Genomic DNA, 13,591 nt, shown 5'->3' on the forward strand with positions numbered 1-13,591 from the left:
GAGAAGGGCTTAACTTGGTGTTTGAGTGGTAGACCTGCAACAGATAATTGCACATAAGCTTCGTGAAACCTAATAATTACAAGCAGAAAATTGTAGACAGTCTGGTTTTCCATCGAGATCCAAGAGGAGAAAAAAAAAAGCCTGGTTCGATTTTTCCATCTGTGTCACAATGAACGTAAATCCTAACACAATGAAACAGGAGCGTGTGCTCTCTCATGAAGAAGACATGACGAAGGCAGAAATTTATGTTGAGCCACAAGACAGAATGACCTCAGTTTTGAGTTGCTTGATTGGGTATAGGAATGCGGTGACCCTAATAGATCCCTTATATGTCTGTCCTGGGAAGTAATACTACCAGAATGTGAATTGCATGAGAGAGAGTGAAAATTATATGCCTCCGACTACTGTATTGTATCCATATTAGGCCTCAAGACGGGGAAAAAAATTCTCACTTACATACACTACAGCACACGCGTCCGTGCAAGTATTTTCATATGGGCTTTGTGTTTAAGCTGGGTGTTGAGAGACATGGCTTTGCCCTCAATCTGGACGTGTGAGCTTTGCAGTGTTCCATTGTCGTCCATCTTGTGGCGTGTGGCTTTAGTTTCCACATTAGTCTATTTCCCACTATTGCTACTGGCACAACTCAACCTGCACAAAGCTCCGCCAGAGATCTGGAAAAGTTAGCATGACTCACTCAAGCTCAGACAGTAACATTTACTTCTCTCATTCGTTGGATGTAGCTCTTTAATACGTTCATCTATAAAGGGATTTTCCATTGGTATTCGAGTAGTAATGAGATTGTATCAGTTACCTAATAATGGGAGTACACTGTCAAGCTTCTTACAAAAGTCAGGAGAGAACTTGATATGGATGAAAAAGCATTTCTATTATTCCTGTGATACACTAATCAAATTGTGATTTGGACCTCCTTGGTGGCCAAATCACAGAAATGCTGAGCAAGATCATGAGATGGAAACCGATGTATTTGCATCCCAGAACACAATATTAAGTGTCTAAAAACACAGTTTTGTAGATTCATCAATGTTTTTCTTAGTTTTGTTTATTGTATTGTGTCATGAGCACAATGGTGCCATTTTGGTTTTGGCAGCCACAAGCTTTTAATGTGAAACAGTGATCAAAACTAAACGGCAGATTCTTAATTCGGTTTTTGTGCTTTTGAACTGATCCTATTAGTTCACTTCTGTCTATGAAAATATTCATGATCTTTGAATTAGTGACCTCTTTTACCTTCAGAGCTGCTTTAATCCTTCATCGCTTGGATCCAACAAGGTGCTTAAATGATTCCTCAGGGATTTTGGTTCTTACTGACATGATAACATCACACAGCTGCTGCATAATTGTTGGCTGCCAGTCCAGATGTAAATCACCTGTTCCACTTCATCCCAAAGGTGCTCTACTGGATTGCGATCTGGTGGCTGGAGGCCATGTGACTGCAGAGAACTCGCTGTCATGTCCTAGAAACCATTTTGAGATCATCTGAGTTTTGTGACATGGTGCATTAACCTGCTGGAAGCAACCGTCAGAAGATGGGTACAAGGGACGGAGATGGCCAGCAACAATACTCAGGTCGACTGTGAGCCCAAAGTGTGCCAAGAAAATATCCCCCGCGCCATTACACCACCAGGATACAACGCAGGACGGATCCATGGATTCAGATGTTTACACCAAATTCTGACCCTACCACCCAAATGCCATAGTATAAGTCAAGACTCATCAAACTAGGTAATGTTTTTCCAATCTTCTGTTATGCAGCATTGATAAGCCAATATGAACTATGAATGTGTTGTGCGTTCAGAGAAGCTCATCTGCATACCTAGGCTATTATTAATTTGTTATTTGAGTCACTGTTGCCTCCCTATTAACTCAAAGTTTAACTCAGTTTAAACTTCAGCAGGTTGTGAATTTCTGATATGTGATTGACTGATGAAATATTTCCATGGACCACATGTACCTAACAAAGTATCTGGTAAGTTTATATAAAAACAGCCTAATATCGAGGTCTAGCGAACTCAAGCTTGAAAAATTCTCCAATTGAATAGCAGTGAGTGAGGAAACAAATGCTCCATGAAGTACACGGTTAGCGCATAGTTATTAACTTTTTGAGATTTGACGTTCATCAAGACTTGGGTCTGATTGGAGACATTGACAAAAGCTAGGAATTGTGCCTGTCTGTTTGTGCAAGGCTCTTGCACATGATGACAGCTTTCGTTCAGTTTAACACATCTTGAGAGACGTGACAGGAGTGATTAGGCAACAAAAATGAACAATGCCAGTACAAAACATTTAGTCAGGTGCGAGCCCAGTTAAGCTACCCCCAAACTGACAGAAACTCAGCATGCAAATCTGTGTTTCTGAGTTGCCGTTCTCAAAGATGCCACAGTGCACATAATGATATGTGGGATTCATTATATCTTTCCCAGTACTGAGCTTTGGGAAGATGGTTTTTGAAACCCTACATCTTAAACCAGTTTACATCCAGGATAAACTGTTTATTCTAAATGTCATCTCTAGAAAACATCCACAGCACATATGTGGAGCAAAAAAAGTAAATATTTTTACATTTTAACACATACATGCACACACACACGTGCGCACACATGCACACACACACAGCATGCATGTGCATAAGATAGATCCTTGCAATGTATATTTACTCACACCACAGTATGGCCTTGGTTAAATGTGAAGTACACACATCATTTTCCTACAAATCATCTTAAGCCACAGGTTTCAAGACACTTTGGACAATATAGCCTCAAATCTGTTTTGAAGCAGGTTGCTAACATTTGACCTGATCACACTTCCTGAGCATAACGAGAAATCGAACACATACGTCATGCATTGAGTTGAATGCTTTACAGTTGAAATTGTTGGTAATAAAATTTAGAATTTCACATCCATTATCAAACATTTTGATGAAGGTTTATCAAAATTTGGCAAATAAGAAAATGACAGTAAGATGTTGTCTTTTGTCTGAAAAGTGTCTGTGTCAATATGACACCATTTAAAAATGTAAAGATATAGACTTTAGGTTATTTTAATTAACATCTCCATTTTAATGTTGTGAAAAGTACCAAGTGACTTGAATTACCTATAGTTTGCAGTACAGCAATCTTATATTGAGCATCAGCGTTAGTGCTGAAAATATTTAAGCTCTGCAGGACGCACAGATTTGTGTTTTTTATCAAATCAAATCAAATCAAATCACTTTTATTGTCACATCACATGTGCAGGTACATTGGTACAGCACATGTGAGTGAAATTCTTGTGTGCGAGCTTCACAAGCAACAGAGTTGTGCAAAATACAATAATGTAAACAAGCAAAATACAAGAATGGCTACATCTGAAACTAATAAATATATGTACAATATATAATAGTATATGCATTTCTGGATGTGTATACTAAATATTTTTCTACGTGTGTGTGTGTGTGTGTGTGTGTGTGTGTGTGTGTGTGTGCACATATTTTACAAATTAAATAGAGTAAACAATAAATAAAATATATAAAAATATACAGAGTTGAATATGTGCAAAACAGTGGCGTTACTGTACAGTATGGAGTGCATAATGTTAAAGTTCCAGTAGTGAAGCTGAGGTGTCTATGAAGTGTTCAGCAGTCTGATGGCCTGATGGAAAAAGCTGTCTCTCAGTCTGCTGGTACGGGACCGGATGCTGCAGAACCTCCTTCCTGATGGAAGCAGTCTGAACAGTTTATGGCTGGGGTGACTGGAGTCCTTGATGATCCTCCCCGCTTTCCTCAGGCACCGCTTCCTGTAGATGTCTTGGAGGGAGGGAAGCTCACCTCCAATTATCCGTTCAGAGCACCGCACTACTCGCTGGAGAGCTTTGCAGTTGTAGGCGGTGCTGTTGCCATACCAGGTGGTGATGCATCCAGTGAGGATGCTCTCAATGGCACAGTGATAGAAGGTCCTGAGGATGCGGGGGCTCATGCCGAATCTTTTCAGTCTCCTGAGGAAGAAGAGGCGCTGCTGCGCCTTCTTCACTGTTTTGTTTGTGTGTACTGACCACGTAAGATCCTCAGCCAGGTGTACGCCAAGGAACCGGAAGCTGCTCACTCTCTCCACAGCAGCGCCGTTGATGGTGATGGGGGTGTGTACTTCTCTGCACCTCCGGAGGTCCACTATCAACTCCTTTGTCTTTGCGACGTTGAGGGTGAGATGGTTGTCTTGACACCAGTGGGTCAGGGCGCTGACCTCCTCCCTGTAAGCCGTCTCATCACTGTTGGTGATAAGACCCACCACTGTAGTGTCGTCCGCAAACTTCACAATGATGTTGGAGCTGTTGGTGGCTGTGCAGTCGTAGGTGTAGAGTGAGTACAGGAGAGGGCTCAGTACACACCCCTGTGGGGCACCAGTGTTCAGTGTGATGGGGGATGAGGTGATGCTGCCCAGTCTGACCACTTGGCGTCTGTCAGACAGGAAGCTAAGGATCCAGCTGCAGAGGGAGCTGCTCAGTCCTAGATCCTGCAGTTTCCTGTCCAGCTTCGAGGGAACGATGGTATTGAATGCTGAGCTGTAATCTACAAACAGCATTCTCACATACGTGTCTCTCTTCTCCAGGTGTGACAGGGCAGTATGTAGTGTCAGGGCTATGGCATCATCAGTGGACCTGTTGTGGCGGTATGCGAACTGTAGAGGGTCCAGTGAGTCGGGTAGTGCAGAGCAGATGAAGTCCCTGACCAGCTTCTCGAAGCATTTGCTTACGATGGGGGTCAGGGCTACAGGTCGCCAGTCGTTCAATGAGGAGATGGTGGAGGATTTGGGTACAGGGACGATGGTGGCCATTTTGAAGCAGGCTGGGACTACAGACAGAGAGAGGGAAAGGTTGAAGATGTGCGTGAACACTCCAGCCAGCTGAGCCGCGCATGACTTGAGGACGCGGCCGGGAATCCCGTCCGGACCAGTAGATTTGCGTGCGTTCACCTTCCTGAAGCACCTCCGCACATCCTCCTCAGACACAGTGTGCGCACTGACGTCATCCGCGGTGCGCACACTGTCCGGTCTCATGGTGTTCGCTGTGTCGAATCTAGCGTAGAATACGTTTAGATCCTCACACAGAGAGGCCGTGGTCTGCGGTGTGCTGGGTTTCCCTCTAAAGTCTGTGATCGTGTTTAGTCCCTGCCACATACTCCGAGGGTTGTCAAACTGTTGCTCCACCCTGTCCCTGTACTCACGTTTGGCTGCTTTGATCGTCTTCCGGAGTTGGTAATGTGCGTGTTTGTAGTCCGATGTGTTCGCGGAGGCAAAGGCGGTGCTCCGTGCCGCCAGTGCCGCGCGAACATCTCCGTTAATCCAGGGTTTTTTCTATGGGGTCTGTTGAAACAGAGACCTCCTTTATTCAGTCATTACTAGATTGGATATCCAGAAACTGAATGTCTTGTTTCTATAGCAGCTTTTCCCTTTGACCACAACTCTGCAACATCATTTAATGTTTAACAGATCAATACAAAAAAGCTACAGATCCACATTTAATGGCTTCAATAGAAAATGAATATTAAAATGATTAATAATTTGTTTGAATGAAAATAGGATGCATTTGTTAAAAAATGTTTCAATATAACGCTTTACTGCCATTTATTCAGGGTGAAAAATAAACAAGTGTAAATACCTTCAAATTGCCTTTAATGTACACATGTTGAATCTATTCTTCATTTAATTAAAAGTAAATAATTACGTGTGAAAAGTGTTGAGTCTTGTTTGGTTCCTGTATGCTACACCACATATTATTTGGCAGAGTGGCTCTTCCGAAACATTTTTCCAGGTTAATGGTTTATCCAGGGCTACTCGCTGGATCTGTGCAGTGATCTCTCCCTGCTGTCCCTGTAGCCGATGATCTGGCCCGAAAACCAGCTGCTGGAGCAGCAACATGTTTAAAAAAAGGTCCTTAGAGGAGTTTGAGTGTGGGTTGTATTGCATTCATTGTTTTATCTTGCTCCTGACTTACTTGGCCATGATTTATGGAAAGTAACATCCCTGTGGACAGTAACTCTCAGTACATACAGGTGATTGTTTCAAGAGTGATTTCCAAGAAATGCCTCAGGCCTCAACAGCTTCTGAGAACAACATAAAGAACTTCCGCTGTCGCTAGTGGGCCGAAGTTCATGCCCAAATCTGAGAATCTGAACATGTTTCGTTTTTTTGATTCACTTAAACACTCACTTGCATTGTCTTCTTCCATCAGATCTCATGTACTTTGCAAAATCCATCCGCTGAGACAGAGAGACAGAAATAAAAAAGAAGCCAAGGAGTTAGATATGGGTTTTTTTAGTGCTGTCAGCGTTAATCTGGTTAAAATGACGGTAACGCCATAACCGCATTAACGCGGCAAATCTCCCTTAGCGAGTTAGCGCGGATCGCCCTGTCAGTGGGGCTGGATGACGCTAACGCATTACTGACCTAACCGCGCTGACACCGTGCAGCTCCAACCAGATTAACGCTGACAGCACTAGTTTTTGTGTTTTTGTTTTCACAATAAGACTCACTGGGTCTTTAAGTTGTTGGGTTGTTGAACTTACTATGGGTGATGACACCTATTGTAAGTTAAGATGCTGGGAAGATTATGTTGACTTTAACTGACTTGATTGGGTGTTTTTTCTGCCACCCTGTGGTCAAACATCTGTTAATGCGGCTTTAAAGTGCTGCCAGTCAAAACTGTAATGTCCAAATCTGTCAAAAATCCCTCTCCGGCGTTTTTCTGGTCAGTAATGAAAAAAAAAACCAGAAATCATATTTGAAGATGTTTGTGGGAACAGTCATAAAGAAAAATCTCTCTCAATCAACTCTGACCTTGGCCGCTGAACTAATACTTAACTGAACCGCTGACGTCACAGACAGAATCAGTTGAAAGAAGGCCCCAGAAGCCAACCTTGGAGGTCTCGAATTTGACAACATTATGATAGGTGATACATGTTGGGTATCCGCACGAGGCATGCACCCAACCTGAACCTTGAGAATGGTTGGCTCTTTAAGTCTGGTCCCATAGGACTTGTTCCATTATAGCCTGAGGAGCCAGCCATATATCACACACAAGCAGATAATCCAGGGGTGATTGAGGTAATTTCTTGCAGTTGTGGTGGGGTGCCCTGAAAAGCTGAGGTAAGTGCAGCTTCTGTTCAATATTGATTTCAGGCTGCACTTCACAGCAGGACTCTGTGTGGCATATATGGTAAAAAGAATAGGATTTTCAAACCTAATTTTTCACACTCTGTTAAGTTCACATCTGCTCCTCCTAACCCTAACATTCCCCTACAGACAGGGAGTTAAAAATCCTCATGGCAGCTTTGGTAAGCAGTAAAACATGCTCGCAACCCCCTGGACTTGAAACACTGACAAAATAAGTCCAAGTCCTTAAACGCCACTGGCACACAGCCTCCATTCAGAGCACCAATAATTGCAGGTTCCTCTCTATATCATTTGTCTTACAAGCTGACAGTGGGAGATTCTTGAGCTGTGAGTTTTACCCACGATACTGAATAAAACAATTCATGTTATGAAACTTTTTATGTTTAGCTTTTTTTTATGTTACATTGACTGCCAAACCTCTGTACAATTTTAATTTTACCACCAATATGGAAAATCATTTCTATGATGGAGGAGGAATTTGTACTTTTATTTTGGTAGTCTGCATGAAGAATTTACTGCATGCTCACAACGTAAGCTGCTGTAACCCGTTTGTCCTTTAAAACAGTACAATCCCAGCAGGAAGCACAATCGCATGTCAGTGTAGGTTTGAGTGAAAGTCCACACCATCAAATCCAGACATGTGGACTATGTGGACCATGGAATATCACTTACCTTCACTCACCTAGTCTTGGTGTAATTTTAAGATGTATATCAGCAATGCTATGCGGACACACATCCACACAGGCAGTGCCACAGTAGGCAAGGGCTTAATTTCCTGACTTCAAAGAAGCAAGGCAGCCAGCAGCCTACTGAAAAGAAGTGATGAAGGAGGAATAAGTCCAATGAGCTTTTAAGCACCCTTAATGAAAGCAAGTCTTGATTCTTTTTTATTTTTTAAAGCTTTGGTTAAAGCGGTTTTGAGTGCAACTCGCTGGCTTGATTTGTGTGAACTGTGGCTGCTCTGTGTTGAAAAGGAAAGGGACTGTGATTGCAAACTAAGAGGAGGTGTCTGTTAGAATCATAGATGTGCGTTTCCCAGATTTTTAAATAGACAACAGCTCACAGGATACGTGTCGAATCTAGAAATATAAACAAGTCAGCTTGGATTAATTCCATGGTGAGTTTGTCCAGGATTTCACAGTCTCACATGGACCATTTGACTTTTGAAGATAGTGCATGCGTTGTGCTGGAAAGATATGCAGAACAGCTGTTGCCTTTGCTAAGAGTTTTATTTTACTTTTTTTTATTTATATGTTACTCTTGGTAAAACTGTTATTCTGTAAGTGTAAATTCTAACACGTGTTAGTTAACTTTATGCAATGAAGTGAAACATTTTTATTCTTTGTATCCACACACAGTGGCCAACTTGGTCGCCTTCAAGTTGTTGGTGGTGCGGCCAAAAGCAGTAACCATGGACCACAGCTCCAACAGCATTAAGACCAGATGGTCTGCTAACCTTTTATCTAATGCACCACAGGATATTGTTCACTAGTAGGGCAAGAATTGAAGCGGGAGACAATCAGCTTGTTAATGGTAGTAAAAGAGAGCCTAGCCCAAAATTAGTTGTTGATCCAAGTTCCTAACCTGATCTATAGCTGCTATTAAAAAATGTAAAAGTAACATTTTCTTTATATAGCACCTTCCAGGATAAAAATCACAAAGTGCTTCAAAGAAGCTAAAACATAAAATAAAAATCAACCAAAAGCAAAAGATGAGTTTTTAGTCGATTCTGAGTTTAATAGGGAGCCAGTGCAGCTGAATCAGCAGGGGTGTGACATGGGAGTACTTGGAGGACTTGGTCAAAAGCTTTGCAGCAGCGTTCTGAACAAATTGCAGCTTGCTAGCTGCATTTAGTGAGAGGAAAAATTACACTGTGGATATAAGGAGCAAATATGAGCTTCCTCCAAAGGACATCTGGTCCCACAAACAGCTCAGAGTAGAGCTGGCTCCTTTTGGGTTTCTGGGCACCTGTCTAGAAAGCCTCCTGGACACCCGCTAAATGAGGTGTTTTGAGCACTGAAGAAACCTCTTGCTGGATCAGATTTATTTTAACAAGTAAAATGTGTCTGTAGCAGCAACTTTATTGCCTAATTGCTCGCAATCTGAACTGACTGTGCTTTGACTACAAGCTCATGGCTAGGAGTTGGAAAGCTTCCACCTTGTCAATCCAGGAGCCTCAAAAGGTAACACTTGGGAAAGTTTGCTAGCAACACTACTTAGATATGTTTAAGAAAATAAAATCTTTGGGTTTGGGTTATAATAAAATCTCTCCTCTATTTTCTGGGTCACCAGGGTCATGTGCACTGTTCCACTTTATTTAGGATGGGTTGCCAGTAAAGCACCAGAAGGAAATGAAGAATATATATAACAAATTTACCGCATATTGATGAGCTTACATTTGTAAAATGCCATAAAACAGTTTGGACCTGGCAGAAACTATGTTCCCTTTATTTAGAATACAGTTTAGCTGTGTGGAAACATAAACTCTTCGGGGCTCGACATGGAAATCTACCAGGTGACCACAGAGTGATTTCATGAAAGCTAATGTACACAAAATCTGCCTTACTGCAAAAATTAGATCAGTCTACATTCTGCATTTGAACATGGTTCAAGTGAGAGCACATGAGGTAACATACCAACCCCGCAATTACTTGCCACTGTTAATATACCTGTCAGTTTGTGGTTGTGCCATGATGATAGCATTTGTGCTGTCGAGTCTGAAAGAAGCACATTTAGTCTTGTATTGAGAAAAGGAAAGGTGCTGCTGCTGCTGATTTACGCTATTTCCAAAGAATCTTTTGGAAATCAAGTTAACTCTAAAAATATGACCGGTTATTGTTTTTTTTAATATATGTTCGGAAACTAGATGTGTGTATCTCCTTTTCACCTTAACACCTCAAATCTCCAAATGTATGCTATGATAAAAACCCACATTCAAAAGTCCTCTACTGAAAACTCAAGTTAAATCATTTCAAAAGCGTTTGTCAGGCCAAACAGAGCTGAATGAGTTTGTGAGAGACGGAGAATCCCTGCCCTGCTGTTTGTGTACCTCCTTCTTCTTCGACAGTCCCCTCCTACTTCCCCGAGATATAGGCAGCACTTTAACTCCGAGTCAATCAGAGTGGGATCTTTAACCGTGCGTGCCTCAGCCCACCACTTACACCCTCACAGCAGTCATCACTCGTACACCATCACATTGAGGCACGCTTGCACCGCAGACCATATGGAGTACTACAGCTTTCTCCTGCTTTGGATCTACAGCCAGCAGCTGGGTGAGTGAAAGTAGTTTATTGTTGTAACTATATATGTGTGCTTCTATCAGACTAATGTGTGGATCTAACCGCTTTTCCTCATGTAGCTTTAAAATAATAGAAATACGATGCTTATTTAATCGTACTGTGTCTCAATTGAGCAGCAGGAAACATTTCTAAAATAAAGAGGTTTTCTCTTTTTACTACATTAGATGACTTATTTTGTTAGTATTATGATATTGTATTTGCAAATCTGTGTGCTTTGTACTAAAGCAGCGAGATTTGAGTATCTTCAGTGGATGAAAGGCTATTTGTGCACATGAGTATCAAGAAACTGCAAGGCAAAGGTCATTTGCTTTACTGAAAGATACGCTGTCTCTTAAAGGTCCACAAAGAAGCTCTGTGTCACACTGGAAGCAGGCATGTTCTTAAAACTCGTGCCATCTTTTCAGTGTCAACTTTACAGAGACTGGAGAACTAGTGGTGCTCAGCCAGAAATGTGGTCAATTACCAGTGTAATCACTTTAGCAGCACCACATCCAGACAGGGTGAAAGAAACAGGATGACATGCATCAAATGCATGTACTTTTCAAAGCCAGACCTTTATTATGATTATCGTCTAAAGTAATATACAGTCCCAATGTTTAGTAAAGCTAATTAAATCAACCGCATCCTTTAAATGGCCTGTAGAAGCTTCAGTAACCGATGCAGGGCTGGAGATTTCTGTATGGTTACGTTTTGAGCTCAGTATAGTCACAATGCAGCCACATTTCCATAAAATTCTGGGCAACTTGTCACTGTGGCTGTACATTATGTTTTGCCTGTTTTTTCCTCAACAGAAAGGCATTATTCACTTCTTTTCAAACTATTTGGAAGAGGAAACAAACTGGTCTTTAATTTACAAGTTTGGTAAATAATGTGAAACTGAAGATTGGAGAAAAGGAAATGTCTATTGTAAATATTTGTATCAGTTTTGGAATTCACTGGAGCAAACCTCTGGATTGATGCCACAGTAATAGAGACACTGACCTTGTAGCTGGAGTCTGCGGCAGAAGATGTGATGTAGCGGGAGATGTTTTGGAAAGCAAGCAAGAGGCTGTGGATTACTGTGTGTGGCCTGACATGACTTTTGAAAGAAGATAACTTTAAATACGTCTATTTGGTTTGGATTTGATGAATATGAAACTTCTATATATGTATAAAGGGTGTAAACATGTCCCTTAGATTCACTCTGCCAGCAGAATATACAGTATGAACTGTTTATTTTTCTTTCTGTGTATTTGTGTGAAAAAATGACCTCATTTCAGTGTGTCCACATCCAAGAAACTGTAACAGGGTTTAATGGTTTGAAGACACATCTTGCCTATAATTAATGGCTAAATAATTTGTTTCAATTGCCCTCCACAGATTTTCATTTTACTTAAGTTCCTCCTTTGTTATCAGTGGACAAGACCTATAATTCCTGCAGGCTGATACCTACTTATCAATGAAAAGCCATTTCAATCCATTATATCTGTATTTAAAAGCTGCTCATGTTTTAGTTACAGTTAGTTAATGCTATACTGACCGATAGCAATTTATGCTCCACCTTCAGCTACAGAGATTTAGTCTGAATCCCTGTTGAGCCTTTTACCAACTCAGAAGGTTAACAGCCTAGCAGTGCCCAGTTGGCTCCTGTGTGCTTGGAGCATCTGGTTTTACACACCCCATGCCTCCCACAGTATTTGCTTTGGCATAGATAACAGTGAAATAAGGCGCCAAAATCTTTGAAAGTACATTGTCAACTGTGAAGTACCATGAAGTGTATCTTTCCAGAGAAACCATTGGATCACTGGAAATCCAGAATGGATCAATGGAAAGTCATTGCATCCTGTTTCTTCTGATATTTACTTTTATACAAAGACCCATGCCAAAGATATCGCTCCTGGTCATGTAACACCAGTCGGATGCTGTTTCCACATACACACACACACACACATCAGAATTGATTGTCAGGATAGATTTTTTTAAAAATCAGCGAAGAAGAGGAGACGTCACAGTGCTGTATCATGCGTGTGTGTGTGTGTGTGATATGAGGATGTGTCCAAGCCAGCAGTTTGCACAATTCATCCAAACTGCTGCTCTATATCAGCGGGTCTGCGGTGGAGCTCCAGCGGCTTGGTGTTGGGCCAAAAGCAGCAGCAGACTAATGTGAGTCACACCGGCAGCCACCGGCCTGAGGTTTATTTATCTGGGCAAAGAAACCGGTACACAGGAAACCCAGGAAGACTCTGACCTTACGTTAAAAGCTGCTAATATTACTGAGAATATTAAATTGCTTTGCTACTTTAGTGTCTTTAAATGGAAACTGGATGATCTCAGTTCTCATGCTTTTTACCCTGACACTTCTCTCTCTGTTCTGTGCTGCCCTGGGTTCCTTTGCTAGTTTTTCTTGTGACTATGTCAGTAACTTGGGTGTACTGCTGGATAGCTCGCTCAAACTCGATAAGCAAGTGTCTGCTGTAGTGAGATCTAGCTTCCACCAACTGCGCCTTATCTCTAAGGCTAGGCATTATATTCCGCATGAGGACCTGGAGAAGCTTATTCACGCTTTTGTGACCTCCAGGTTGGATTATTGTAACTCCTTGTACTATGGTCTTCCCTCTTCTCTTCTTCTTAGACTGCAAACAGTCCAAAATGCAGCAGCCCGCCTTTTAACTGGTACCAGGAAATTTTGCCATATTACCCCTGTCGTAGCTAGCCTGCATTGGCTGCCCATAAAGTACCGTATTCAATTTAAAATATTACTTCTTACTTTCAAAACTATTAATAAATTAGCGCCAAGTTATCTTAGTGAACTTCTCAAACCACATACTCCTGCTAGAACACTCAGATCTGCCACTCAACTACTTCTGACCCAACCCAGATCTCAGCTGAAGTCCCGGGGTGACCGTGCGTTTGCTCTGGCTGCCCCGGTACTGTGGAATACCCTTCCTCTCGACCTCCGCGCATCTGATTCCATTGCACTGTTCAAATCACGATTAAAAACCCACTTATTCAATCTTGCCTTTCCCTCTAGTTAATATTTCTTTTATGATTTTATATCATGCACTTTTATGCTCATTTAAATTCTTGTTTGCTCTGTACCTGTTGCTTTCCTATGTATTAGTGACAGTTATCTGCTTGCATATTTAG

General features: G+C 41.7%; 1 protein-coding gene across 1 annotated transcript in view; it reads left to right on the top strand.

Moving 5' to 3' along the window:
* Positions 1-10,328: 10,328 nt before the first annotated feature.
* itga11a (integrin, alpha 11a) overlaps positions 10,329-13,591 on the top strand; it is a 52,805-nt gene continuing 49,542 nt past the window's right edge. Inside the window, exon 1 of the mRNA XM_085458972.1 lies at positions 10,329-10,438. Within this exon, the coding sequence (XP_085315098.1) occupies positions 10,390-10,438 (49 nt within the window). The 5' untranslated portion in view covers positions 10,329-10,389. The remainder of the gene's footprint in view (positions 10,439-13,591) is intronic.

The sequence above is a fragment of the Copadichromis virginalis genome, linkage group LG1, assembly GCF_057382275.1.
Source record: "Copadichromis virginalis isolate Kocher_CV1m ecotype Utaka linkage group LG1, C_Virginalis_male_GT1.1, whole genome shotgun sequence".
Lineage (NCBI taxonomy): Eukaryota > Metazoa > Chordata > Actinopteri > Cichliformes > Cichlidae > Copadichromis > Copadichromis virginalis.